The sequence below is a fragment of the Mus musculus genome, chromosome 1 (assembly GCF_000001635.26).
Source record: "Mus musculus strain C57BL/6J chromosome 1, GRCm38.p6 C57BL/6J".
Classification (NCBI taxonomy): domain Eukaryota; kingdom Metazoa; phylum Chordata; class Mammalia; order Rodentia; family Muridae; genus Mus; species Mus musculus.
The window spans coordinates 74,327,947-74,354,423 of record NC_000067.6 but is presented as its reverse complement, the minus strand read 5'-3'; the positions used below and the strand labels follow the sequence as shown (position 1 = coordinate 74,354,423).

The 26,477-nt window shown below is 50.7% G+C and overlaps 1 protein-coding gene across 3 annotated transcripts in view; it reads right to left on the bottom strand.

Annotated features, from left to right (window-relative positions):
* Positions 1–731: 731 nt before the first annotated feature.
* The window catches only part of Pnkd (paroxysmal nonkinesiogenic dyskinesia), a 69,094-nt gene continuing 43,348 nt past the window's right edge, over positions 732–26,477 (bottom strand). Inside the window, exons 1-9 of one of the 3 annotated variants that reach the window (NM_019999.2) lie at positions 21,633–21,814; positions 6,924–7,039; positions 6,660–6,772; positions 5,603–5,661; positions 5,024–5,116; positions 4,547–4,710; positions 3,721–3,807; positions 2,772–2,887; positions 732–2,666 (exon numbers count right to left, since the gene is read on the bottom strand). In NM_019999.2, the coding sequence (NP_064383.1) occupies positions 2,493–2,666; positions 2,772–2,887; positions 3,721–3,807; positions 4,547–4,710; positions 5,024–5,116; positions 5,603–5,661; positions 6,660–6,772; positions 6,924–7,039; positions 21,633–21,793 (1,083 nt within the window). In that variant the 5' untranslated portion in view covers positions 21,794–21,814 and the 3' untranslated portion in view covers positions 732–2,492. Of the gene's footprint in view, positions 2,667–2,771; positions 2,888–3,720; positions 3,808–4,546; positions 4,711–5,023; positions 5,117–5,602; positions 5,662–6,659; positions 6,773–6,923; positions 7,040–21,632; positions 21,815–26,477 lie in introns of those variants that run through there. The other 2 variants (NM_001039509.1, XM_006496167.3) reach the window with 2 other exon arrangements.

Below are 26,477 nucleotides of genomic sequence, written 5' to 3'. Positions count from 1 at the left end.
GTATAGGGGAATGCCAGGACCAGGAAGCAGGAGTGGGTGGGTAGGGGAGCAGGGGGAGGGGGGGAGGGAATAGGGGATTTTCTGAGGGGAAACTAGGAAAGGGGATAACATTTGAAAGGTAAATACAGAAAATATCTAATAAAAAAACACAAGAAAGAAAATATCTAATAAAAAATTAAAACAAAAAAGAAAAAAAAAAGAAAAAAGAAGAGAAAAATAAGGTGGTATGGTACATACCTTGGGAGGCAGAGGCAGGAGGATTTCTGAATTTGAGGCCAGCCTGGTCTACAGAGCAAGTTCTAGGACAGCCAGGGCTACACAGAGAAATCCTGTCTCGAAAAACAAAACAGAACCAAACCAGACCAGACCAGACCAGACCAGACCAGACCAGACCAGAACAGAACAGAAGAGACAAGCTGGAGCCAAGGTTGTGTCCACTGAGTGCTCTTCCTGGCTGGTCTGTGGCTAGTGGTATCCTGTGTGTCTCAAGCTGGGATAAGGACCCAGGTACACACATCGCAAACTCTGAACCCAAAGCACAGGGGCTGTGGAAGGAGCATGTGGAGGCATTTTTTCTGGGTTGTTCTGGTGCCCTTGGAGCCTTTCCTGTCCAGAGCTTTTCCCACGAAGTACCCTGAGTTGTGGGACCCGGAATGGAGTCAGGAAACAGTGAGCAGATTCTCTGCTGTTGTTACCCATGGGCAGCATAGATAAGCCATTGAGAGCTCAGACCTTGGTTAAATCATTCATTCAACATTTATTGAGCGCCTACTGTGTGCCAGGCACCGTGCTAGGCGCAGAAATACAGAGATGCATAAGATACAGTCCATGCCCTTAAGGATTCACAGTCTAGAAGGGGAGACAAACATGTAAACAAGTAAAGTACGGTGTGATAGGTGCCACGAGAGAAGCATTTACAGGTGCAGAGGTAGCCTGGAAGAGAGGGGTGAAGGGTGCCTTCCTGGGGGAGGGGCCTGGGAGAGGCTAACAGGTGTTTGCCAGGCAGAGGAGGCGGCAGGAGCGGGAAGGCATTCCAGCTGAAGAAACCGCATGAGCGAAAGGCACAAAGGCATGAAACTGCGAGTGTCTTGGGGCCGGGAAGGCTAACTAGTCCGGTGGTATTGCTAGAGTGAGTTCCAAAGGCTGTGCCTGGAGAGGGCAGCCGAAGCCAAATGAGAGGGGAAACTGAGGCAGGGGCATCTCAGAGGAACAACAGAGGGCACTGCACAGCCCAGTGGAAGGCTCTGACACAGAAAGATGTGGCTCCTGGCTAACTCACCTAAGGTGTGCTTGCAAAACGACCATAGTGCTCCTGTGGCCACAAAGGGCCCTTGACCTGAGACCAGAGGACAAGCAGATCTGGAGGGGGATGAGCAGTGGGGTATGGCCAGGCCTGAGGTCCTGGAAGCTGCCACTCACTGGAGCTTCCTATTCCCAGACCTCTGCTATCTGCACACTGACAACAAGAGGGCCCTGGGATCCAGTGGGAAATGACGTGGGAATGAAGGTTTTTGGCAAACTGCAAAGAGCCGGATGAGTACCAGGCTGGAAGAAAGTCAGCCTTTAATGACTCAGAGAGGAAAGGGGGTGAAGATAGAGCAAGAGAGGTTAAGTGAGACAGCAGGCAGGCAGGAATTCCTAAGAACAAGGGCGGAAAGGAGAAGCAGGTCTCTGAGGCAGACCACAGTTCACTCTCCCCTGGGAAGGCAGGCAGGCCCTTATGACCCGGGACAATGGCAGACCCAGAACAGATGTGCGTGGTGTGTGGCTCTGTGTGCCATCATCCTTTGACTCCCTGGCCTGAAGCAGAAGATTCCTTGGCAACCAGGAACCTCTCTCTCTGGCCTTCAGGACATCCACTGAGGCAGGGATGGGCCAGAACCAGGCTTCCAGTCCTTAGGTGTTCTTAGGAATGGCTCTGCCTGGCAATGTCTTAGCAAGGTAGGTAGGGTGGGACTTAGAGTCTCAGTCACCCAGAGTCTGGCTGCCCTGGTTGATGACCACTTTCCCAGGCACCACACGTTAGATCATTTTTGGGGTGAGCTTCCCCTACAACCCTGCATGGGGGAAGGTGGAAGATAGACTAGCCTGGTCAGGACTCTCTTCTCCTGGGTTCTAGGGCTCTAGTGGTGGTGTGGCCTCTGGAGCAGGAGCCAAATGCAGCCTTCATGATCTGGCGATTGGTCCATGAGTGGGGGAGGGGAGGCAGACCCTCCAAGGTAGCAAAGTCTGGAGACGTTTCAGTTGCTTCCTTCCTCTTACCCTAAACACCACCTGTACTGTGTGGGGTCTCAGCCTCCCAGTGCTTCCTCCTCTAGGTCCCATTGCCTGGGCTCTGCCCTCCCTGGCCAGTCTGGAGGATTAGTGCTGCCTAGGGCACCAATGGTGGTGGTGGTGGTGGTATTAGTGATGAAGAGGATGGTGAAGTGTGGGTGGTGGGTGGCCTCCCCTCTGCTGGGAGACCCTGGATTGGGGTGGGCGAGGGTTATTATTCACTTGCTTTTATGCATGTCCTTCAGGCGGCGCAGCTCCTCCAGGAGCTGGGCCCGGGAGCAGCCGTCATCACTGGTGGGGCCTGGCCCTGGCCCCAGAGCCTCCTGTAGTTCCAGGCAATGGGTTCTCAGGAATGGGTTGTAGGCGCGTTCCTCTCCCAGGGTGGATGGGCACTGCAGAGCAAGAGGCACAGGGATGGGTGGGTGGATAGAAACTGGAAATGCAGGGATGTCTGCCTACCCCATCCCACCCCACCCCGCCCATCCCCCAGGTCTCACTGTGCTCTTGCGTTCCATCCGTTGCCTCTGTACCCACTGCATCTTCCTCTCACGAGCCAAGTTCTCGGGCTCCACCACGCCTGCAAAGCCCAGGTTCTCTTCTGCGTATTCATGCCCTAGCCAAAACCACGGGGAAAGAGATGGGTGGTGAGGTCATATAGCCTTTCTACTCCAAGGCCCAGACCCACAGCTATCCAGCAATGGGGGGGTGGGGTGGGGGTTGGGGGCGAGGCTCTTGGAAAACCCCAACACCAAAGGTGATTTCCAACCACGGACATTTTTGCTGGGGGAGAGGGGGAGGCAGAGGCAGTTTGGGCAGTGGTTAGGGTTCATGGGGAAAATCACTAGCTTTAGAGCTGTGAGGCCATGGTTAGCTTCTTAACTCTGCCCAGCATACTTCATTTATGACTGGCACCCGCCTAAGCCACAGTTTTGTCATTTAGCAAACGGAGAAGACAATAACACGTCAGAAAAAAAAAATAAAAGAAAGAAAGAAAAAAAAAGAAGTTGGATGGTTAGGGGAGGGGAGATGGATTTGGGGGAGATATGGGGTGTGTGCATATTCTGTATCAAATTCAGGCCAATCAGTACATGTGGACCAGATTTACAGTTTTCTCCGATAAGCAAATGCTACTTTCTGTTTGGGGAGCTGACCATAGTTATCTGAACAATTAGATATCTCTCCAGGACTCTGGGTGCTCAGGGGTCACAAGCAGCCAAGGTCTGTCTGGGGAATGGGACAGTAGTGTGTGAGGCATGGACATCACACAGCCAGTCTAACGTCCCAGGAGGGAGGTCAGTGTCTGCTCCCCCAACACTGCCCCGTGGATCGGCTGCGTGACCTTTAGGCCATGAGCTGAGCTTGCCAGTCTCTAGGAAAGTGAGGGACTGGGAGGGTTCAGGTACCAGGCAAAACAAGGGCCTGAGAGGAGGAGGAGGGGCACCTCACCAGGCCACAGCAGGGTGTCATCCCCCAGGTCTAACACAGTGTCCAGTGAGCTCAGCATGGTCTCCGCTGTGCCTTCGAAGGTCCGTCCTACATTGGGATCATGTGGGATCATCAAGGAGGACACAGTATGGTATAAGGTACACAAAGGCAGGGTTAAGAACCAGATAGGGCAGCTTTCCTACTCCCTCTTCATGGGAGCTCAGCCCAGTTACTCTCTGGCAGAGCTGGTGTGATCCCCCTTCCCCACCCCACCCCCCGACACACACACACAGACACAGACACAGACACAGACACACACACACACACACACACACACACACACACACAGACACACACACAGACACACACACACACACACACACACACACACACACAGACACAGACACACACAGTGCCCGAGTGCAGGGCAAGGCTGCCGAGTCTCCAGGCTGAGCTCCTGTGGTCCAGACTTGGTGGGCAGACATGCTCCTTTCTCCAAGACAGCCTTAGCCTTGGCGGCTCTCTGGGAATCCACCCAGGGTTACTTTCTTCTCACTTAAGAATCCTCCACTTCCCATGCTCTCTTCTTCCCAGTCACTGTCTTAGGGAAACAGGTCCCACCCAGTGGAAATTCGTGCCCCATAGGGTCTTTGCCTAAAGTGCCCTCTCCTTAGGTCCTTCCCCTCTGAGAATCTGGAGAACAGTCAGGCAACACGAGCAGAGAGGCCTGCTACTGAGCCATTTAATGATGGAAAACAACACTTCCAAATGTGACATGGAACAGTGGCCACTCTGGCCTTTGTCTCTCCCTCTTGTCCCTGTTCCCCTCTCTTTTGCAGAAACTCACCACAGCCAGAGAGGAAGAGCAGGTCCCCTGAGAAGAGGCAGGAAGGACCTTTGTAGGGCTCCCCATCCAGCAGGTAGACCAGATGGCCTTGAGTGTGGCCAGGGGTGGCTAGGGCTCGAATCTGAAGTCGTCCCACGCTGACCACATCTTGATGACACAGGGGGCTGGGGCACAAAACAACAGGGAAAAGAGGCATTCAAGCCTCTGTCATGTTGGTCTCTGGCACCATGCCAGGCTGGGTAACTTATAGGAGGGGGACTTCTACAACAGGGAGAAGGCAGGGGTGCCCAGGGGCTGAGATCACAGCCTTCCTCTTCTGACCATAGCTGGCTCATGCAGTCTTCTTATTCTTACAGGGGTTCTACCTAGCTGTCTAATGGCTAGGCATGGTGTCACCAGAGATCCAGCTGCTGACACCCTGGAGGGCTGAAGGCTGGAGGCAGGTGATGTCCATCCATGTTTGGGTGGGGGACTTACTGGGTGAGGTAGGGGATACCATCCTGAGGGCTCCCATACACTCGACAGTCCCTGTGCCGCCGGCTGAGGTCACGGTTCCCTCCACTGTGGTCCCTGTGGGATGGCAGAGATGAGGACAGGCATCCCTGTGGGATGGCACTTCAAAGGGCAACTGTACCTGGACTCCCCTCCTTCCCTAAAGTACCCCCTGGCTCAAGCCTTTTCCCTTTTTACGCCACCCCTCAACTTGCTATGCTCCCATGACCCTTTTGGACTCTCAGCTCCAGTTGTCATCCTCAGATTCCCCCAAGTGGATCTGACCACACCCACCTCTGTACGCTCAGCCACCCACTACCTAACTAGGTGCTCATTCTGTGGGTACTTACTACCTGCCTGTGAATGGAGCACAACAATGCCTGCCCATTGCTGAGCCCTCAAACTGCTAAGGGCCATAGGCGACTCAACCTGTCTCTCTACCTCTGCTGGTACCCAATTGACTTTATGGAGAAGGTAGGTCCCACCCTTCCTGATATCTCCCAGGTGGTTCCCTCTGAGCCCAACCTGTGAAGGAAAACTGCCGCACCATTCCCAGCCCCTTACCAGTGCTTGTGGGTGCAGAGAATGGCAACCAAGTTAACTCTTTCCTTTTCAATGGAAGCCTGGGGGAGAGAAGAGACACTGAGGGTGGAGGTAGTATACAGAGGGAGAGATGCCTAAGTCTTGTGTGTGTGTGTGTGGGGGGGGCGGTTATGAACATGACGGGAAAAGTGAAGAAGCCCAGGTACTGACAGAGGTCAGAGAGTAAAGAAAGCTGGTGAGATGGCTCAGCGGGTAAATCCCATCAGCAATCAGCAGAATCCTCATAATAGTGGAAAGAGATAACCACAGGGTGACCTCTGACCTCCCCGTGCATGCTACAGCACACACACCATACATACACACACCATGCCCATATGTATAATGGGAAAAAATGTTATGCTAGGCACGGTGGTACATGCCTTGAATCCCAGCACTGGGGAGGAAGGGGCCTGATCAACATAGCAAGTTCTAGACCAGCTAAGGCTACTCCCTAAGACTATGTCTGGGGCAGGGATGGGGGGGAGAAGAACAGAAGAGAGGACAAACACCCCTCCCCCAAAATAAATAAATATACAAATAAGAATGAAAAAAAAGGGGCTGGAGAGATGGCTCAGTGGTTAAGAGCACTGAATGCTCTCCCAGAGGTCCTGAGTTCAATTCCCAGCAACCACATGGTGGCTCACAACCATCTGTAATGAGATCCGGTGCCCTCTTCTGTTGTGTCTGAATACAGCAACAATGTACTCATGAATATTAAATAAATAAATATTAAAAAAAAAGAATGAAAAAAGAATGTACACCAGGGTAAAAAAGAGGGTAAGATGCAGACTGGAACTGCCAGGACCCAAGTCCTAGGAGTCACCCACCCTCTGGCTCTGCTCTTCTCTCATCTGCAGGCCTAGGACACCCACTCGTCCCCCATGCTCTAAGGGGTGTGGTGTTTCTGTATGAGAGATGGATGCTCACCCAGATGCAACATAGCCCATAGTCAGAGGAACCAGGACCAACCCCAGACTGGCAGCAAAAGCTGGCAGTCCCCTGCAGTAACCCCCAGCGCCCCTGCTCCCTGTCCCCTCACCTGCACAGCCCTCGGGTCTGAGGGGTCCACAGCCACTGCCAGCCCAGCCTGGGTGTCGATGATGAGGTAGCTGTAGTTGTCCGAGAGGACAGGGATGGGAAGCACCTTCACTCCTGGGAGAGGCAGACAGAGAGGCTGGGGCGGGGTGGGAGCCCACTGAAGGGGTCAGGGGGAGAAGGGAAGTAGGCGCACGCGGGGGTGGGGTGTGTGTGTGTGAGCGTAGGGAACAAGGTGGGGTGCTGGCCAGGGGCAGACAGAGATTACCATTGAAGAGGCGGGGCTGAGTTTTGGAGTGGCCTTTGGGATAGCGATTCCGAGCCCTCCGAAGCTGCTGTCGGTAGAAGAGGTACCCAAGCCAGGTTCGGGTGTACAGGCTATACCTGCAGGGCAGAGAGAGGGTCTGAGGTCAGGTCAATCCTCTTCCATGTCTGTAGGCCTCACATCTCTAGGATCTCTGTGTCCACGGACACCCTTAGGCAAGCACTTTGCCATCGACATGTTTTGTTTTGCTCTTTACTTAGTCTCACATACCCCAGGCTACCCTCACACTCACTAGGTAGTCAAGGGTGATCATGTACTCCGGCCCTCTAGCCTCTCTACCTCTCAAGTGCTGAGATTAGTTTCCACGGCTGCTTCCTATGGTGCCAGGGGTGGGATACATGGCTTCAGGCTCACTAAGCAAACACTACCAAACGGGCTACATCTCAACCCTGAAAATTACACTTTTAGCCACTTCAGGTGCTGCTGCTGCTGCTGCTGGTCCAGAGACCAACTTTGGAAGCCACTAGGGTAGAGGAAGCAAGTCTGAGGCCCAAAGATGGCAGACAGCAGGTTTGCTCAAACAAATAGAGAATTCTGTAGCTACTTAGCAGATAGAGGAGCAGCCGGCAGTGAGGCTGGAGGGCCTGACCCTTGCCCCACTGCCATCCCAGTTATATGTAGTTCAGGAAAGTGGACCAGGATGCCAGAGTTCTCCAAACAAAACGTGAGACCTGTGAGGCCACCAAGGGCCCAGGTCAGAAGGGCCCCTCGGGCTCAACACGCCAACGTCATCTTAATGACTTGACTTTTGTAATCTTTAATATTTTTTATGAGACAGATCTTGTCATATAATAAATTTATACCCTGAAGGTGGATCCCTGTCTCAAATTTAAACAAACAAACAAACAAACAAACAAACAAGGGCTGGAGATATAGCTTAATGGTAGAGCACTTACCTAGCTTGTTCAACTACTGAGTTCAATGCTCAGTACCACAAGCAAGCAAGACTGGCATTGTGCAATATAAAAACAAACGGGTCCTTTTTTTTTTTTTCTCTTTCTTTCTTTCTTTTCTGTTTTTTTGGTTTTTTTTTTTTTTTTTTTTTTTGAGACAAGAGTTTCTCTGTGTAGCCCTGGCTGTCCTGGAACTCACTCTGTAGACCAGGCTGGCCTTGAACTCAGAAATCCACCTGCCTCTGCCTCCCAAGTGCTGGGATTAAAGGCATGTGCCACCACTGCCTAGTGATTTAGTTTTCTTTTCTTCCTTCCTTCCTTCCTTCCTTCCTTCCTTCCTTCCTTCCTTCCTTCCCTCCCTCCTTCTCTTCCTTTCTTTCTCCCTTTGAGTCACAGCCTTATGTAGCCTAACTCCATTTGTAGACCCTCACTATGTAGCTGTGCACTAACTAGCTGGCGGCGGTCCTCCCACATCTGCCTCCCAAGTGCTGGGATCACAGTGGCCCTGTCACCGTGCTTGGCTTACTTTTCTTTATTTAGAATGACATTAAATAGAAAACTGAAAACACACATGGAAAGAGATGGAAGAATGGAAACACTTTGGATTTTATTGCTTCTCCCCTCCCCCTCTTTCCCCAGAATCTGGCTGTATGGCTCACGGTGTCCTCAAATTTAAGACCCTCTTGCCTCTGTCTCAGTGCTACATTGTAAGTATGCACGACCAAGCTGGCCTTATTACATTTGTACCCTGACCGATAGTTTTTTTTCCTGTTGTTTGAATAAGTGACTTTATTTTAACTAGTTAATTTAGTTAATTGAGACAGGTCCTTATGTAGCCCAGGCTATCCTCAAACTTGGTAAGTTGCCAATAACGACCTTGAATTCATGATCTTCCTGCCATCCCCTCTCAAAAGCTGGGGTCTGTACCACCTCACCTTGCACCTGGATTTTGCATTACACTGGACAGGATAAATTATGTATCTAGGCCTGTCAGGATGGGAAGGAGACGGCTTGGGCCTTGCTGTGCAGGAAACCGAGGCTGAGGCAGGCACAGTGTAAGTGGGCACTGGGTGCTTGGAGTATCTATCAAACCAGTCAGAAAACTAAAGGCATCCTAAACTTGGGAACCTAAGAGGGCATGGAATGTGGACCCTAAATCTCTCACAGTGTACATAAAGATGGGCAGACTCAGACTCTCCCTAGCCCCTTAAAGAAATACTAGATGTTTTATTTGCAAAGTTTGGACAAACCAGGTAGGCCCCAGAGAGTTTGGCAGTGACGGTTCAGCTGCAGCCTAGCCAACTTCTGCTCTCTGCCTCTCCGCAGCCCTGGCAACTCTGCATGCCAAGAGAAGCTTTGCCTTCTGCATTTTACGGCCTCTTTTTAAAAAACATTTATGTATGTATGTATGTATGTATGTGAGTATGTATGTATGTATGTATGTATGTGAGTATGTATGTATGTATGTATGTATCTGAGTATGAAGTCTTCATGCACCCCAGAAGAGGGCATCAGATCCTGTTACAGATGGTTGTGAGCTACCACATGCCCGACCTTTCCTAGAGGGCTGAACTAGAGGGCTGAACTCAGATGGACCCGTGTCAGCAGCCTAGTGTCAAGCCATTGTTTCTGAGTTCAAGGTGGTGCACTGCCTGGATAAGAGGGCAGTGGGGTGAAGGTGGGGTATCTGGAGCACTAGTGAGAGCCACTGGAGCACTAGTGAGAGCACTGGAGGACTAGTGAGAGCCACTGGAGCACCAGTGAGAACACTGGAGCACTAGTGAGAGCACGGAGTCCGAGCCATCCTAACTACACACCTTCTCCTGGGCAGGTCTCCTACCTGGGATGTTCTTCCCTCTGCTGCTCTAGATTCTGTCCCAGCTCTGCCCTTCTCCAGGGGCCTTCTCTGACTTCGCTCTCTTTCTCTCAGCTTGCTTTCATGCAACACACAAACACTAGTTCCAATTTTAATGCACAGGAGCACAGCCTAACACCTGGACAAGGGGCAAGTCAGCAGGCACAAATGGAGAGAGATTTGCATAGTCTCAAACTGTCTGCTTTACAAGACACTAATTAGTCATCGGGGCACCTTGGCTAACTTCACCTGAAACTAATGAAGATAACGACAGGCGGGAGGCCGCAGCAAGGCTCTTCTTGCGCAGCTTGCAAATGCATATTCCAGCCCCACCACGGCAGACCAGAAAACAAATGCTAATCTCAGCTGTAACAATAGATATTTGACCATGGAGGAAGGTACAACTTCCCTTCTGTGGCCTCTATGCCCAAAATACACAACCATAATTTATTCATGAGAAAAGCCTCAGGCAAACCCAGGTGGAGGGACCGCTGTGAGACACCTGGCCAGCTGAGGAACGGAACAGTGCAGGACCCTTGATCAGAATCAGGACCAGAGAGACAGCTGGTGTCATTTGAATACGGTCTGACGGTGGGAACAGTCTCTTATTGATACGTATTTGTTGCTTTTGAGAACTGTGCTGTAATCATGAAACATTAACATCCCAGAGGCTGGGCTAGGTGTACAAGGAACTTTTTTGTGTTTTGGCATATCTTAGATTATTTCAAACTGAAAAGTTAAACAATGAATACAATTACCCCATCCTCTATAGAGCATCAGTCTGTCATCTCTCCCCGTCCTCTCTCATAGAAAGTACAGCAGTCGTGGCTCCTACAACAGCATGGCTTCTGCTGCTCTATGTCCTTGGCCTAACAGATAAGGTTCCTCACCCTTAACTGTGATGCCCTGCTGGGACCGCGTAAAGATCAGAATGCACGAAGTAAGAGAACACATGTAAAGTGCCCAGTCAGGACCGGATGGTAGAAAGGTTTTTGAAATCACCACTTCCTTTCCAAACTTTGTCAGATGCCAACAGGACAGCCAGACCAAGATAGCCTCTGTGAGGAGCTGAGACATGTCCTTGCCTTCCTCGTCCAATGCTAATATGTATGCTGTAGACAAGGGGCCAGTCTTTCGGGCTCGTTTAATTTGGAAAATATTTGCTGTGCTTGCTGGACACCGTGGGGATAGCACAGAAGAAAGCCAAAGGCTCCCTGCCCTGGCCATTATTGTGTTGTGGCAAAAACAGGGGAACTCGCATGCATTAAACTGGAGGGCAGATGGATCATTAACTCCCAGCTAACTGGAGCCAGCTCTGAGCCACTGGAAGGGAAGGGGCCCTGACTGCAGAAGAACCAAGACCTGTTCTCTCAGTCAGGAGGCTGCGGTTGGGAACTGAGAGATGGAGCCTGTAGTGAGGTGTTCTGGGTGGTGTAGAGCCAAGGCCTGGGCAGGAGGGAATGTGCCATGCTCTAAGGATTTTGCCAGGAAGCCTGGGGGGAGGGGCAGGGGGCAAAGGGCAGGAACAGGGGCCTGGGCTGGGGGTGGGCCCGAGGTCCTAGCTGTGCAGGGACACTCCCCAGTCAGGCCTGGCAGCCCCACACCCCCACTGCCACCACAACGATTTTATATGGCTCTGACGCTGAGTGCGACTCATCTTGGGTACCATTCGTCTTCAGAGTGCCACAGTCACAGGGTTTATGGACTTAACTCCCCCTCCTCTTTAGCCCGCTCTCTTTCTTTTTGGTTTTGCGAGACAGGGTTTCTCTGTATAGCCCTGGCTGTCCTGGAACTCACTTTGTAGACCAGGCTGGCCTTGAACTCAGAAATCCACCTGCCTCTGCCTCCCAAGTGCTGGGATTAAAGGCGTGTGCCACCACCGCCTGGCTAGCCTGCTCTCTTTCAAATGAGGATCTTTCTCAGTTCTGCCTTCTGCTGCTCTGAGTGGGCTCATACAGGGGGTGGTCCACGGGGCTCATCCCTGAGTCTTGCAAGAGCCTCCTTTACCTAATTTTGGCTTCCAGTCCAAACTCCAGACAAGGCCAAAGCTCAACCACCTCTGGTTGAGTCTTGCTCCTGCTCAGAGCCTCCTGTGGCCCGCAGTGTTCCCAAGAGACTCTTGCTCCCTGACCTGACCCTCTGACAGTCTCTCCTCCCTTCCCATTGACAACCCTGTGCTCCCCAGAGTGAAATGGTGGAAACCCCCTACATGTCCATCAACAGCAAAATATAAAAATAAGCCAAGTCATACCCAGACTGTGGGAAACTACACAGCCAGCAAAACAAATGATCAGAACCAGGAGATAACACACACAGATTCCAAATATATATCATTATGCTGAAAGACAAGTTGCCAAGAAAACACCCTGACATTTATTGAAATGCCAATGCACGCAGAAACCACTCCAGCTCCCATTCAGGATGCAGACACATGGTAAAGGATAAGACGTTGAAGATGCTCACCATCCTAGCCAGCGGTACCACTCAGCCCTGGGGCGGTGGTGGGGCTGTGGACCTTCTGCCCATCTGCAATGCTCTATGTCTTGAGTTAAGGAGCAGAGCACAGACAGTAAGCAGCACCTCTCCACGGCCGCTGCATCAGCTCCTGCCTCCCACTTCCTGCCTTGTTTGAGTTCCTGCCCTGACTTCCTTCAATGATGAACAGTGCTGTGGAAGTGTAAGCCAAATAAACCTCCCCAAGGTATTTGATCACGGTGTTTTGTCTCAGCAACAGAAACCCTAACTAAGACAAAATGGAAGGTGAAAACTGACTTCTAAAAGTTGTCCTTTCCGGGGCAGTGGTGGCGCATGCCTTTAATCCCAGCACTTGGGAGACGGAGGCAGGTGGATTTCTGAGCTTGAGGCCAACCTGGTCTACAGAGTGAGTTCTAGGACAGCCAGGGCTACACAGAGAAGCCCTGTCTCAAAAAAAACCCAAAAACTAAAAAACAAAAAAAGTTGTCCTTTGACCTCCACCAGAGTACTATAGCCTCTGTGGTGTTCGTGTGTGCACGCATGTGCGCGTGTGCATTTATGTGCACGCAGGCTATTGAGATGACTGCAGCTAAGTCATATGTCCTCACTTCCATTTCTGGGATTCACACAGTGGAAGGAGAGAACTGACTCCTGCAAGCTGTCCTCTGAGCATATTTGTGCTTGGAACTCATGTGTCCCCTTCCCCACAAAAAAAGGGTTAAAAATAAAAAATAAAACAGGTCTGGAAACATAGCTTAGTTGGTAGACTGCTTGGCTGACATACACGAAGCCTTGGTTCAAATCTCTGACTTTTCAATCAGCCAAGTGTAGTTGTACATGGCTATAATACTAATGGAGTCAGGAAGATCAGAAATTTGAGGGCAGCTTAGGCTACTGAGACCCTGTCTCAAACCTTCTTCTCCTCTGGCCCCTCCCCCCTTTTTTTTGCCCCTAGGCTTCTCTTTTTACTTGTGAGTGCCCGACTTGCCAGCAAAGTACACGCCATAACAGGATCCTTCTGCAACACATTTATTGGGAGAGCATTTACTGTGTAGGCAAGAAGACCCCCCAGCCCAGAACTGGTGCTGCTTATATAGGCCTAGGAGAGGCGTGTCTCACACCCGGATTGGTTATGCATTCTACCTCATTTGCATGTTTCTCATCTGATTGGTTATTCTCTCTCTCAGTACTTCACTGAGCCTCATTATCATACCTCATTTGCATGTCTCTCATCTGATTGGTTATTCTCTCTCAGTACCTTGCAGAGCCTCATTATCATGCCCGGGCCAGGCAGTGACTTGGTGAAAAACTTTACTGCATATGTACACATTGGTTGTTTACCCAGACTTATGCGTGGTGGCCAGTGGTAGCCAGCGCCACCTTGTAATGGCATTTGTAGCTTCCCACATTTACTGAAGACCTAACTACCATTCAGACTTAGGCCACTCTTATCTCCTAGGAGGTGCCCACTGATGATGTCATCAGACAACTTCCCTCTGCTTCATCTGGGACACACAGCAACCCCAGCTCCCCAGACCCGGTGCCTATGGACTGCATGGTCCAGCAGGCTCCACCTGCCCCTTGTGTGGCTCCCTGCGACTCTGGTGTTTCCCTCCACCCCTAGGGACGCCTACACTGGCACGACACAGCAAGTGGCATTCACAAAAGGCTGGCACAGTGCCTGGCAAGACTGGATCCCAGGCAAGGCCAGGGCTGGCAGCCCAGAAAACCTAATGGCAGTGGCTTGCCCAACTCAAGTCCTCTCCACCTTTGCACCCTCCTCTTGCCCTACTACCTCCACAGACCCGGGCGAGCAGGGTGTTCTGCCAAGCAGGTCACCTAGATCCAATGGCATGGGTGGGGGCTGTGTCAAGGGACATAAGATCCTAAAGTTGCTTGCCCTTGTAGGCTGGCTGCATCCAGAGCCTCAGTGAGGGAGGCAAGGGAGAGAGGGGCAGAAGAGTGAGAAAATGGAAGGACGCTGGATAGACAAGAGGTCCACAGGGTCAGGGTTCTGGCTCCTCCCTGGAGCTCACCGCCTTTGTCTTTAACAATTTCCAATACCAAGCTTTTCTTGCCTAAGCCTGAGAGCAAGCTCCGTGAGCCCAGGGCTCCCGTGGATCATCTAAGTCCCACAAGCATCACATCCTCATCTAACAGGCAGGAAGCGGAGCCTGGAAGTGTGGGGGTGGGCCGCGCATGGTCAGATCACAGGACGGGCGACAGTGGGTAGAGATATTTCCCTAGAACCCTGACCCACAACCCACTCAACCACTAAAATCCTCCCCAAACCCCAAGTCAGGGATTGGACTGGATGAGTGGCCTGAGCGATGACAGGATACCCCAATTCCTCTGCGGGCCTTTTTGGAGGAAAACGATAGGTCAGAGTGATTACACAGAGCTGGGTCTGTGGCCCAGGATCTGGCCTCGGGGACCTTGGGATCTGGTAACTGCTCTGTGTCTTCTTCATGACATTGGCAAATGTTTTGCACTCAACTGTAGAGAGCCCTGGGATTGTCAGGATGGACATCTGGTATAAGGACTTTTGAAATTAATGATTCTAGAAGTGGAGTGGGCAGGCCAGTGATTCCATGGATGCCTTGGGAGCCAGAGGGAGAGGAGAATGTAGGGGCAGTGAGTGGAGGGGACACTGTGAAGAGTCACTGCAGAAGCTGTGTCCCACAGCCAGCATGACTGGGATGCATGGCTCTATGGAAAGGCCTGAGGAAGGAATCCAGGCCCAATGCATGAAAGACAAGCAGCCTACCACTGAGCTGCACCCCAGCCCATGGCCCCTGGTTTCTTCAGTCATTACCAGATACGCAGCCTCTGGTCTTTTAATGCTCAGTGCACAAAGGAGGAACTTACTCCGCAGCCTGTTCCCTGTTTTGTTCAATTCTTCTTCTACAAATCCATGTGATTAATAGGGTGACAGCCACGCTCTGCATGGGCTCCCCAGGCATGGCCCAGCAAGCTGGGATCTAGGACAAGCACAGCACTCACAGCAGTATATCAGAACAAGCTACTAGGGTTGGTTGTCCATTAAGATTTTGACATCTTGGGCCAGATGTGGCAGCCTTCAATGTCAGCACTCGGGAGGCAGAGGTGGGTGGATCTCTATGAGTTTCCAGGCTGGCCAGAGATACAGAGTGAGAACTTGTCTCAAAACAACAATAACACCAACACCCAAAACGAAACAACAGGAGAAAGATTCTGACCTCTTCTATCCCCTCCTACAATCTGAAGTGCTAGAGTTAGAACCTAAGACCTGGTACAGCCTGGGCACGCATTCTCCTGCTAAGCTCAATCTTTTCCCCAGTCCTGAAATCTGGTTCAGCGTTTCTACCCACTATCACCACATCAGAGAGAAAATCAAGTTTCCTAATTGGGCCCCTGGGACCCAGGTGGGAGAAAGTGCGGGGTGTGTGTGTGTGTGTGTGTGTGTGTGTGTGTGTGTGTGTGTGTGCTGCAGAGCTACACCCCTCCCCCCAGCCCTCCCCTCCCTGGGGTTAGGGCTGGGAACAGTGCCGGGTCCCTAGTTTGGGCTCACAGTGCACCCCTCCCTTGCCTTGCTGAGCCAGGGCATGGCTTCTCTGTTATCTGAGCCTAAGGTCGTGGAAGCCATGGGGACAGCTGACAGTAAGATGACATCCCCTCCCCAGCCAGTCTTCTGATGAACAGAGAAAACATACAATGCTGGCTCTTCTCCCGTCCTCCTCCCCAGGGCAGCCCTGAAGGAACTGGAGGCTGACAAGTGTCTGGCCTTGTCTGGGCCCGGGTCCTATCTCAGGCCAGTATGGACAGGAGGGTGCAAGATGAAGGGGATCCCGTAGCTCCAGAACAAACGGCAGCCAGGGTCACCTCCCTTACCCCCTTCCCAGCTTAGGTCCTCCCTATATGTGGGTTCCCTGAGTACAGTGAGACCCAAGACACTACTGTACCCAAGAGGCAGGTTCAGGGTAGTGAGACAGGCCCAGCCAGGGTGGTGAGGCTGGTGGTCATGGGTATTTCTGGCCAAGACTCAGCTTGTCCAGGCTTGCATATGACCAAGGATGGGACACACCTTGTAATGCCTGAGGGCTGAAGGTCTAGACCTAGAGGGCCAGCAGGTCACAGGGTTCTGTTAAGTAGGACTGGCTTAAGACCATAGGAACAGTCACACCCTGTTGTGTGCTTTGGGGGGGCGGGGTGCGGGGGGGGGGGGACGGACAAAAACAAACAAACAAAAAAAAACAAAAAACCAAGCTAATGAGGCAGCTGAAGAGGCTCTTGGGTAAGGCTTTCCTTTAGCCTCCAGCATATCTGGAGGTCACGTCCACATGCCCAGGAGAGGCCCGGGCATGCAAGCTCCCGTCTGGGTTTTCTCAGCCATCCCAATCTCTGTAGTCCTCTGCAGACGACAGACAGCCATCTTTTATAGGAGACAATATGACCCCTAGGAGCGCTCAGGCAAGGTGAGAAACACATTAGAATCACAGCCCCTCAGGTGAGTCTCTGCCAGGAGGCCTGAGCCCCCAGGCCACCCGCTTGGCCAAATCACTGGGATTCACTTCCGTTGGGTTTCTCCCTTGTCAGTCATCTTCAGCACAGGCCCTTTGACAGAACCCTGGCAAAGCCTGTGGGAGTCCAGCTGAGCTGCTAGACCTGTGGCAGCCTGAGCCCAGGACAGGAGAACACACTGAAAGCTCTAAGGAGGACAACACGGCCAGGCCCAAGGGAGGCAAAAGGGAGTTTATGCTAAGGAGGCTAAGCCAGCTTCAGGAGGACATGGCACTTGGGCCAAGGCTATCCTTCCCATTCTTCTCTCCCTCCCTCCATTCAAAAACATTTGATAAGGGCTGACTACTTGCCAAGCACTGCTCTGGAAGCTGAGATACAGTAGTGACTATGTTTTGTTCTTTGTGTGGCCATATTCAGGCAGGAGGAGAAAACTGGTAAACAGACAAGGCCATTCACATCACTGTCATGTATTACTGAGGATAAAGCTGGGCAGCGGGGACTGGAACAGCAGGGATGGGGACTCTGCTGTGCACAGGTGGGGTGGTCACAATATGGGGCAGGCAGGGCCTCTGGACAGGGACAGAAGGGCTGGGAGGAAGGACTGCTGGCAGCGCTTAGAAACCAGAAACCCAGCTCCTGTGGCTGAGGGATGGGCAGGGCAGAGTCAACACTGCCTCTTCCAGGAGACACTGCCCACCAGAGGGGTCTGAACAGAGAAGTGACAAGTTTCTGGGGTTTTATTTTGTTTATTTGGTTGGTTAGTTTGTTTTTCCAAGACAGGGTTTCTTTGTGTAGTCCTGGTTGTCCTAAAATTCACTCTGTAGACCAGGCTGGCCTTGAACTCAGAGATCCTCCTGCCTCTGCCTCCCCAGTGCTCGGTTTAAAGGCATGCACCACCACCGCCTGGCTGTTTCTGGGTTTTTGTTTGGTTGGTTTTTTTGTTTTTGTTTTTGTTTTTGTTTTTGACAGGGTTTCTCTGTATAGTCCTGGCTGTTCTGGAACTCACTCTGTAGACCAGGCTGGCCTCGAACTCAGAGATCCTCCTGCCTCTGCCTCCCCAGTGCTGGAGCTCAGAGGACTTGTAGGAGTCATGAACTCCAGGCACCAGACTTGAAACCTTGGGCTTCTCTGTGGGTCCTGTTTCTGACTTAAATCAGCAATTCCAATTGAGGATGCTTAGGGATACTGCCAGCTATGTCGCAGACAGCCCAGCTCACAACACCGGGTCTTCGTCTAAGCCACAAACAAAAGGATTCTTCCTCAAGGACCCTCATGCCAGGGCTTTTGCCACCCTGCACAATGGGTCAGTGGACCCTGTTGGCCCAGACAAGAGGTTTCCTCTTTCAGAAATGGTAAAACTAAGGCTCACCTAGGGGACCTGTTCACATAATTTTATCAGATGGCTGGAGCAAGGGTCAAAAAATATCTCCTGAGATGCTGGAGAGATGGCTCAGTAGTTAAGGGCACTGGCTGCTTTTCGAGAGGTCCTGGGTTCAATTCCCAGTACTAACATAGCAGCTCAAAGCTGTCTATAATTCCAGTTCCAGGGGATCCGATACCCTGGTACAGGCAGGCAAACAACAATGCACATAAAATAAAACAATTAAAAAAAAAAGTGTTTGCTGTATGTGTGTGTGTATGTGTGAGTTATGCAAGGAGGCCAGAATAAAGTGTCATATCCCTGCTGCGGGAGTTCAGACAGAGTTATCACCTCTTTCTGAAGGTCAGCAGTAGAGAACACTGGCCAGATCCTGTTCCCTGGGTTCACACAGTCCTGACCCTGGGCAGGTAGGAGCTATGGAATGAGAGAGAGAGAGAGATGGCATTTCTCCACCGTGGCTAGATAAACTTAGAAGACAGTTATGAGAGAACTTAAGGAGGACATGCATCTCCCTCCTGTACATCACAGGCTATACACAAACAATTGCTCTCCTTCCTGGATCACTTACATGTGGGTTCATGAAACCTTCACAGGAGCCCTGAAAGCAGACACTAACACCATCCCCCATTCTGCAAGTGCCAATGAGCCAGGCTCAGAAGGAATATCTGCCCAGGACACCACATGGTCAATACGCAGCAGAGCCAGAATTCCAAAGGTGACCTGTCCAACCTAAATGCTTAGCTGCTCTCTGCCCTGGTTCTCAGAGTCCCCAGAGCAAGTGCTTAATGTCAGCCCACGTCTGCTGGATCTAACCTCAGCTGAGCCTCGTTATTTTCATCCCCAGATAATAGTGGCTATTGAGGGAAGCCAATATTTTGTGGAATTATCATGACTAATGACCACACGAACAGGTCCTCTCTGTGGGTAGATTGCTGAGGAGTTCCACTATGCTTTCCTTTCCAGCCCCAACAAAATGATCCATCTGTGGTCCTCCTGGCCACACCTTCAGCTTAAGGAGTAGGGATGGGCTCCCGTATCCATCCTTCCTGCAGGCCTGGAGGCACCTCACAATACCACCTACACATCTGCCACGTTTCCTGCCGGTATCCCTGCCCCACTCTGAAGGTTAGCAGTGTCTCCCCTCAAGGGACTGGACTAATTGTTTCCCAGACCACAGACCAGCAGGAGCTGGAAATCCTATTTCAGGCACACCCTTCTGCTCTGCAAGTTTGGAAAGTCGATTCTAAGACAATCTGGAAATCTAGACAAAGGAAAGCCTCATGGAACAACTGAATTCTGAGAAAAAAAATTCTTTTAGATTTATTTTTTGTTTATGGGTGTTTTGCCTGCATGTGTATCTGTGCGGCATGTTTGTGTCTGGTGCCCTCAACAGAGGTCAAAGGTGAATATTAGAGCCCCTGGAACTGTAATTATGAATAGTTATGAGCTACCGTGTGGGTTCTGGGACCTGAGTTGGAGTTCGCTGCAAGAGCAGCCAGTCCTTAATCAGCTGAGCCATCTCTCCAGCTCAGAACACTGAGTTCTAAGCCTGGGTGGTAGTATGTACCTAATTGAGCATGGGGCTAAGGCAGGATGGCTGCAAAGTTTGAGGCCAGCCTGGGAGACAGAAAGATCCTATCTCAACCCCCAAATATCCCCCTTCTCCCCCAAAAAGAATTATGAAGAAGCTCCCTCAAGAAATCAAACTTAAGGGATGTGAAAAACTCCCAAGTCTCAAGTCTAGGAAGACCCAGACTCTTGTGGTTTTGATAATGTGATTACTGGCATTCTGATCTTAGGAATTCTGGTTCTAGTTCCTCACGGAAACTCCCGTTTTCCACTTCCTCTGACATTTGTGTGACTTCAAGCTTACCAATTTTGGATGCTAAAAGTAGATTTAAAATCTCTTCTCTAAATAGAGTTACATAATTCCCAGAAATTTTGTGATAAAAACTAAAAAAAAAAAAAACAAAAACAAAAAAAAACCCAAACCAAAGCAAATGGGCACACAGGTACATGCACACACATATGTATACACATACATACACACAGGCACGTACACAGGCATATGCATAGGCATATACACATGCACATATACATACACATGCATACACAATGCATACACATGCAAACACCATACATACACATACACATCCATACATACACGCAAGGCCCATAAATCTAGTGACTATGGGTGTGTAGATGAGTGATAGAGCACATATCATCATGTGGCTCTAGGTTCAGTCTCCAGCACCAACCAACCAACCAAATTACAAAGAAACCAAACAAAATAAAACCTCACACCTGGTTCCAAAATCCAGGTACAAAGCACAGTGATAGTCACAAACCTTGGTTAGGTATGGTGGTACACACCTGTAATGACAGCACCTAGAAGACTGGAGGACCACAAGTTCAAGACGAGCTTGGGATACATTGTGAGACTGTCCTACCAAGCCAGCCAGCTAAACAAAAACTCTGCCACCTCATGACTTTAATGCTAAAAACAAAAAACAAAACCCACAAAGTAATGGCGATTTGGTCAGAGCATTATCTAGAATGTTTTTTCAGCCCACTAGGCTTTTATATTTCTACTTTAGAGACCATAAAATGGAGCTCCAGGCCTGAAGTTTTGGGGAGCAGTGGGGGGGGGGTGTGGCCTGGGGAGGGAGGAAGGGTGAATTGCACAGTGTCTTCTCTGAAACTAAGGAAATTCCCTGTCTTAGGTGTTCCCAGGAATCTGGGCACAGACCAAGATTCCCGTCTTTACATCAATTTCCCTAAACTGTGGTCTGAGGTCCTTCCCAAGAGCCCCTCAGAAGCTCGTCTCCCGGTTTCTTCCCTGCTTCTGAATGCAGAAGAACAGTGATGACTATCACTCTTGCTAGGGGCAGAGAGGAGATAGTTGGCTAGGGGAAAGACACGGGAGGTCCTCGGCTGGCTGTTGGGTCAAATTTCACAGCCGAGGGCTTTGGGTGCCAGCAGTGGAAGGTAAAAGAGACAGAGCTAGGTTGACCTAAAGAGTTGAACTATGAGGAGGACAGAATGACCCACCCAGAGGTGTGGAGTGTTGGATGATGCGCAGAAGGACAGGAGCATACGGAGTAAAGTTAGACATCTAGGGCATGCTTTTACTCTTGCACCTGAGATAGGGAGCCGGATTTGCTGACCTCTGCCCTGCGGCCGGGTGAGCTCTTCCCTGAACCAGTTCCCGCACTCCCTGGGCTCCAGCATCTTACTTGGCCCTCATCTCCCTGAGTCTTCTGGCTTCCTGCCCTACTAATTCAGATCTGTGCCCCTAATCCTCTTTTCCTACCCATCCCATCCAATTCTTCGGTCCTTCAACTCTTTGCTTTCTTAACTCAGAACGAACTCAGCTTGTTTCTCCATCCTTCTGGCCGGTGGTTTAGAAACCCCTAATCCAAGACATCCGGCACACACACACACACACACACACACACACACACACACACCCCGGTATCCTTTCTGCGTCCTTTCTCCTAGTGTGCCCACCTTCCCGAGCCTGCACAGATCGGAGCCTGGGCACTAACCCGATTCGGAAGAGCAGCCGCTGGCTGCGCGTCATGAGGAGGCCGCGGAAACCCCGCTGTTCTTGGCAGCTGCGGGGACTCAGGAGCAGCACGAAGGCGAAGAATAGCAGCCAACAGCCGGAGACCCACAACCAAGGCGCGAGCCAGCCCTGCCAAGCCATGCTGGGGGCCGGGACCGGGGGCGGGGCTTGGCGTTGCTAGGCGACGGCCCCGCCCCGGCCCCTGGTGCGGAGAGGCGGGGCTCCCAGCACCTGCGCGCTAGGGTGCGATGGCACTTGGCTCCGCCCACTACATCGCGTTCAGACCCGGCTCCTCGCCAGCTACGGCCTGGCACGCGCTGCGAATCCCTAGGCTAAGTACAGACTGGCTCCTCCCCCTACTGGTGGGTCTGGAGGCGGAGCTCTAGCTAGCATAACCGCGTGCTAACCAGTGTCCGTATAGGCAGAGTCTTGTGAGAGGACAGAAGACAAGCCCTCCTTCTTCCTGTGCAGGGGAGAGACCTTGGAGTGGTCCTCCTGAAGAGAAACCTTAGACTCCTAAACTTTACCAGCTAGAAGACAACCTGGAGTTCGTTGGATCTTCTACTGTTCATTTATTCATTCACTAAATTGAAGGCATTGTGCCAGGTTTTCAGGTGGTCAAAAGACCAGAGAGCCCAGAGGTAGCTTAGAGGATCAACACTTGCTACCAAACCTGCTGCCCTGTGTGAATCCTTGGACCCGCTTGGTGAAAGGAGAAAATCACTCCCACAAGTTGTGGAGGGCTATGGTGCCTGAGACCACACAAATACACTGTATTCAGGCTGGGGTAGTAGTTTGATGGTGTAGCATGTGCCAGACCCTGGGCTCAATCCCTAACAGGGAAGATGGGTGCATTCCTGGAACCTACACTATAGAATGCAGTAAGGAGAATAAGTGGGCAAACAAATAAAATTGCATGTATACACATGTGCATATGTTATGTGCTCACAAACATGGATGCGATGAGAAACAGTGGTACGTATAGGGAAGCGAATAGGGGAATCAATATGGAACACATTGGATCAATTTAGATGGGGAGGGCATGTGATATTTCACCCAGAAGAGAGGCCACAGTCCACGGAGACTTTATCAAGGTTATGCAGCCATGCGTGGGAGAGCCAGGTCTAGCAGTTAGACATCCTCAGTTCCATGCCCAGTCTGGTTTCCACATCTGTGGCTCCTCGCCCTATTACTACTGCCTTCCTAATGAGTTCTAGAAGCTGTTCTGGCCAATGGAGTGGAGATGGGTGTGAGAGCAAGTGTGTCTCAATGTCCAAATTGAGGCACAAAGGAGCCAGGGCTGGGCTGTGTGCAGTCTGCCTTGCCTAGCCTTCTGCAGGAAGTGAAGGAAACTCTGCTAAGTCAGGCTGGCCATCACTCCCACTGGGAGGAAGCTGGAGGGAAGCAGGTGAGGAAATGCTCTTGCTTCCCACCCTGCTTGTTGTGCTCAGCCTGAGAGCCCTAGATAATCACACCCCACATCTGTGGTCTCAGAGTCGGTCACAGCACACTGTGCAGCTGAAGGTTCCTATGTATAATTTTCTACTTCATTCTCCCTCCCTCACACCCCAACAAAGAGCCAAGGGGTGGATTAAAGTCTCCCTAAACTGCACTGCAGTCCACCCAATTCTTGCTTTAACCTGAGAGCCCCAGGCACTCGGTTTCTCTTCTGTTGGAACATCTGAGGGAGGGACAACCTGTACTTGCCCTGTCTCTTCCCTAAAGTTTTACTTCTCTGTGCCCTGGCACAGGAAAGGGTGAAGCTGCCAAGGCCTGGGGGATTGAGGGGGGGGGATGAGAGGAAGACCAAAAAGCAAAAACACAGAAGGCATGACCAGTACAGGAGAGTTTGTGTCTCTCTCTGTCTCTGTACATGCAATGTTGAAGGATTGTGGGTCATTGTGAACATAGCCTGCTGCAGGGAGGGCTCTGTAAAGCAGTATTATATGGAGAGATTAGGGTGCAGTCCCTGTAATCTGAAACAGGAAATGCAGGCTCAGGCATGACCCTGCAGAAGACACAATTTAATCTTTAACCTCAGCCCCGGCCCCACCATGAGCAGGTGCTTGCACACACACACACGTGTACACACACACACACGTGTACACACACACACACACACACACACACACACACATACACACACCACTCATTTATAGATAATAAACTCAAGATACTGTTTATGAACTCCTTGGAGTCACAGCGGGGCTGGGGATAGAGAGTGAAGGGCAGTGTCTGTGCAAACTCACGCAAGCTCAGGGAGCCAGCCTCTCCTGCTCTGGTGTGTTCTGGAGGGTACTCCATGACTGCTCCTCATCTGCCGTAGCTCTCCCTTGTCCACGAGAATCTGCTGTTCTAGCAAGCTAGATGCTATTCACCTTCTTCCTGCATTCTGCCCTGTGATACCTAACGACTCACAATTTCTAGAACTGACCATATTGTTTTGCATTCCCGTGCCTTTGTATACACTGTGTTCTGTCTGGAGTGCTGCTCACTCTTTGTTCCATAGATTCAGATCTCATGTGCTCTCCTGTGCAAGCACGCACTTGTGCATTCCGTGCCCTTTGGTAGGATACTCATGCCACGCCTTCCCACTTGCTCACTGTATCAGCATGTAATCTCAGGCTTCACTAGCCTTCTTCAGAGTGGAGACTATAATTTAATGTATTCTTCTTCAGCTTGCCAGTGGCTGGCATGGTGCCACCTGCATATTAAATACTTACTAAATGTTCTTTGAAATGTCAAAGTCCCATCCACAGCCCACAGGGCCTCTGCTCCATAGCTGAGCCTATGTTTCCAACCTCCTCAAATGACAACATTCTTCTGCTTATCACTTTGGGTTGGTCGCTTGGTCCCTCAAAAGTACCAAGGTTGTTACCACTTTGGGCCCTATGAAGTTAATCTCTGTGTCAACTTGATAAGATCTAGAATCACCTGAGAGGTGGGCCTCTTTGCCTGTGGGGGATTGTTTTCATTAGGCTAATTGAGGTGAGATCATGTGGGCAGCACCATTCCCTGGGCTGCAATCTGATCTGTATTTAAAGGAATTTAATGATCCCCTTTTCCTAATTATGAATGAGATATGACCAGCTGCTTGCAGGCTTCTGCTATCTTAACTTCCTTGCTGTGATGCAATGTAGTCCTCAACTGTGAGTTAAAGTGACACCCCTCCACTGTTTTGGTCCCAGATAGAGACAGGCAGATCTCTGTGAGTCTGAAGCCAGCTTGGTCTGTATAGTGAGTTCTGGGCCAGCAAGGGCTACGTAGTTGAGACCTTGTCTCAAAGCCAAAACAAAATCCATTTTCTCCCTTGAGTTACTTTTCTCGGGGCATTTTATCACAGTAACGGGAAAGGAAACTGAGACAGGCCCTTTGCACATGCTCCTTCCACTTGGAAGATGAAAAACAATCTACACCTTAATTGTGACACTCTGTCTACTTGGGGAGGGAGGGGGTGCTATGGCATTCACAAGTACAGGCTTCAGGGCCTGTAATACCTAGGGCAAGCCCACAACAAAGAATTGTTGCCCCAAGTGATTGTGATAACATAGAGGCTGAGAAGGGAGCATCTGCAAATGTAAACTCCTTAAGGTGTAAGGGTCAGAGAAAAATAGTCGGTCCTCCCAGAGGCCTCTGCAGGTCCCTCAACATTCTATTATACTACTTACACTACTGTAATGGTTCTAATGAGAATGGTCCCCGTAGGTCATGTGTTTGAATAGATGGCCCATTGGTGGTACTGTTTGGGAAGGACTAGTAGGTGTGGCCTTGTTGGAGGAGATGTGTCACTGTGGGTGGGTTCTGAAAATTCAAAAACTCACGTCACCCCCAGTTAGTTCTCTCCCTCCTTCTCTGCCTTGTGATTGTTATTTGAGTGTGTAAGCTCTCAGCTATTGCTTCAGTCCCATGCCTGCTGCCGGCTGCCATCTCCTATGGTCATGGACTAACCTTCTGAAGTTATGGTTCTGTAAGTTGCCTTAGTCATGGTGTCTCTTCACAGCAATAGGAGAAAAACCAAGACAGGCGAAGGGAGCAGAAGAGTTCAAACTTCACTTTTTATAACTGGACATTGTCTGTGATTCTCCCGTTAGTCCCTCCCACTGGGATGTAAGCCGAAAAGAAAGGCTGAATGGAAATGTTATTGCTGTCCCTGCAGAACAGCTGTATGGAAGGCAACACAGATAGGAGGGCAGAACAGTCCACATCTGGAAGGCTGCAGGAGAGCTAGCTGTCTCTGAGCACTCACACACTCGAGGTCTTTGGCCACACAATCCTTCCTCCCTGGAGCAGTTCAGAAGCACTGCCAAGGCTAAAGTTTGTCTCTGTAACTTTCCAAGGAAAGGCCCATTCATAATTTGAAGCACAATCCTGTGTGATGGTGCTGCCTGTGAGCTCAGCAATGGGAAAGCTGATGCAAGATTCATGAGTTCAAGGCTAGCCTGAGCTACATAGTGAGATGCTGTCTCAAAAGCAAACAAACAAATGCATGCCCTAAACAGCAACAACAAATGGGCAACTAAGCACTAGTAATTCCAGCACTAGTAAGTCCAGCAGGAAGATTGCTGTGAGTTCAAGGCTAGCCAAGTCTACACAGCAAGATCCTGTTTCAACAAACAAACAAACACACACACAAACAAACAAACAAACCACAAAACAGGGATGGAGAGATAGCTCAATGGTTAAGAGCACTGGTTGCTCTTCCAGAGAACCAGAATTGGATTCCCAGCACCCATGTAGCAGCTCACAACTGTTTGTAACTTCAGTTCCAGAGAATCCAACACTCTCTTCTAGCCTCTGCAGATACTAGGTCTGAAAGTGGTGCATA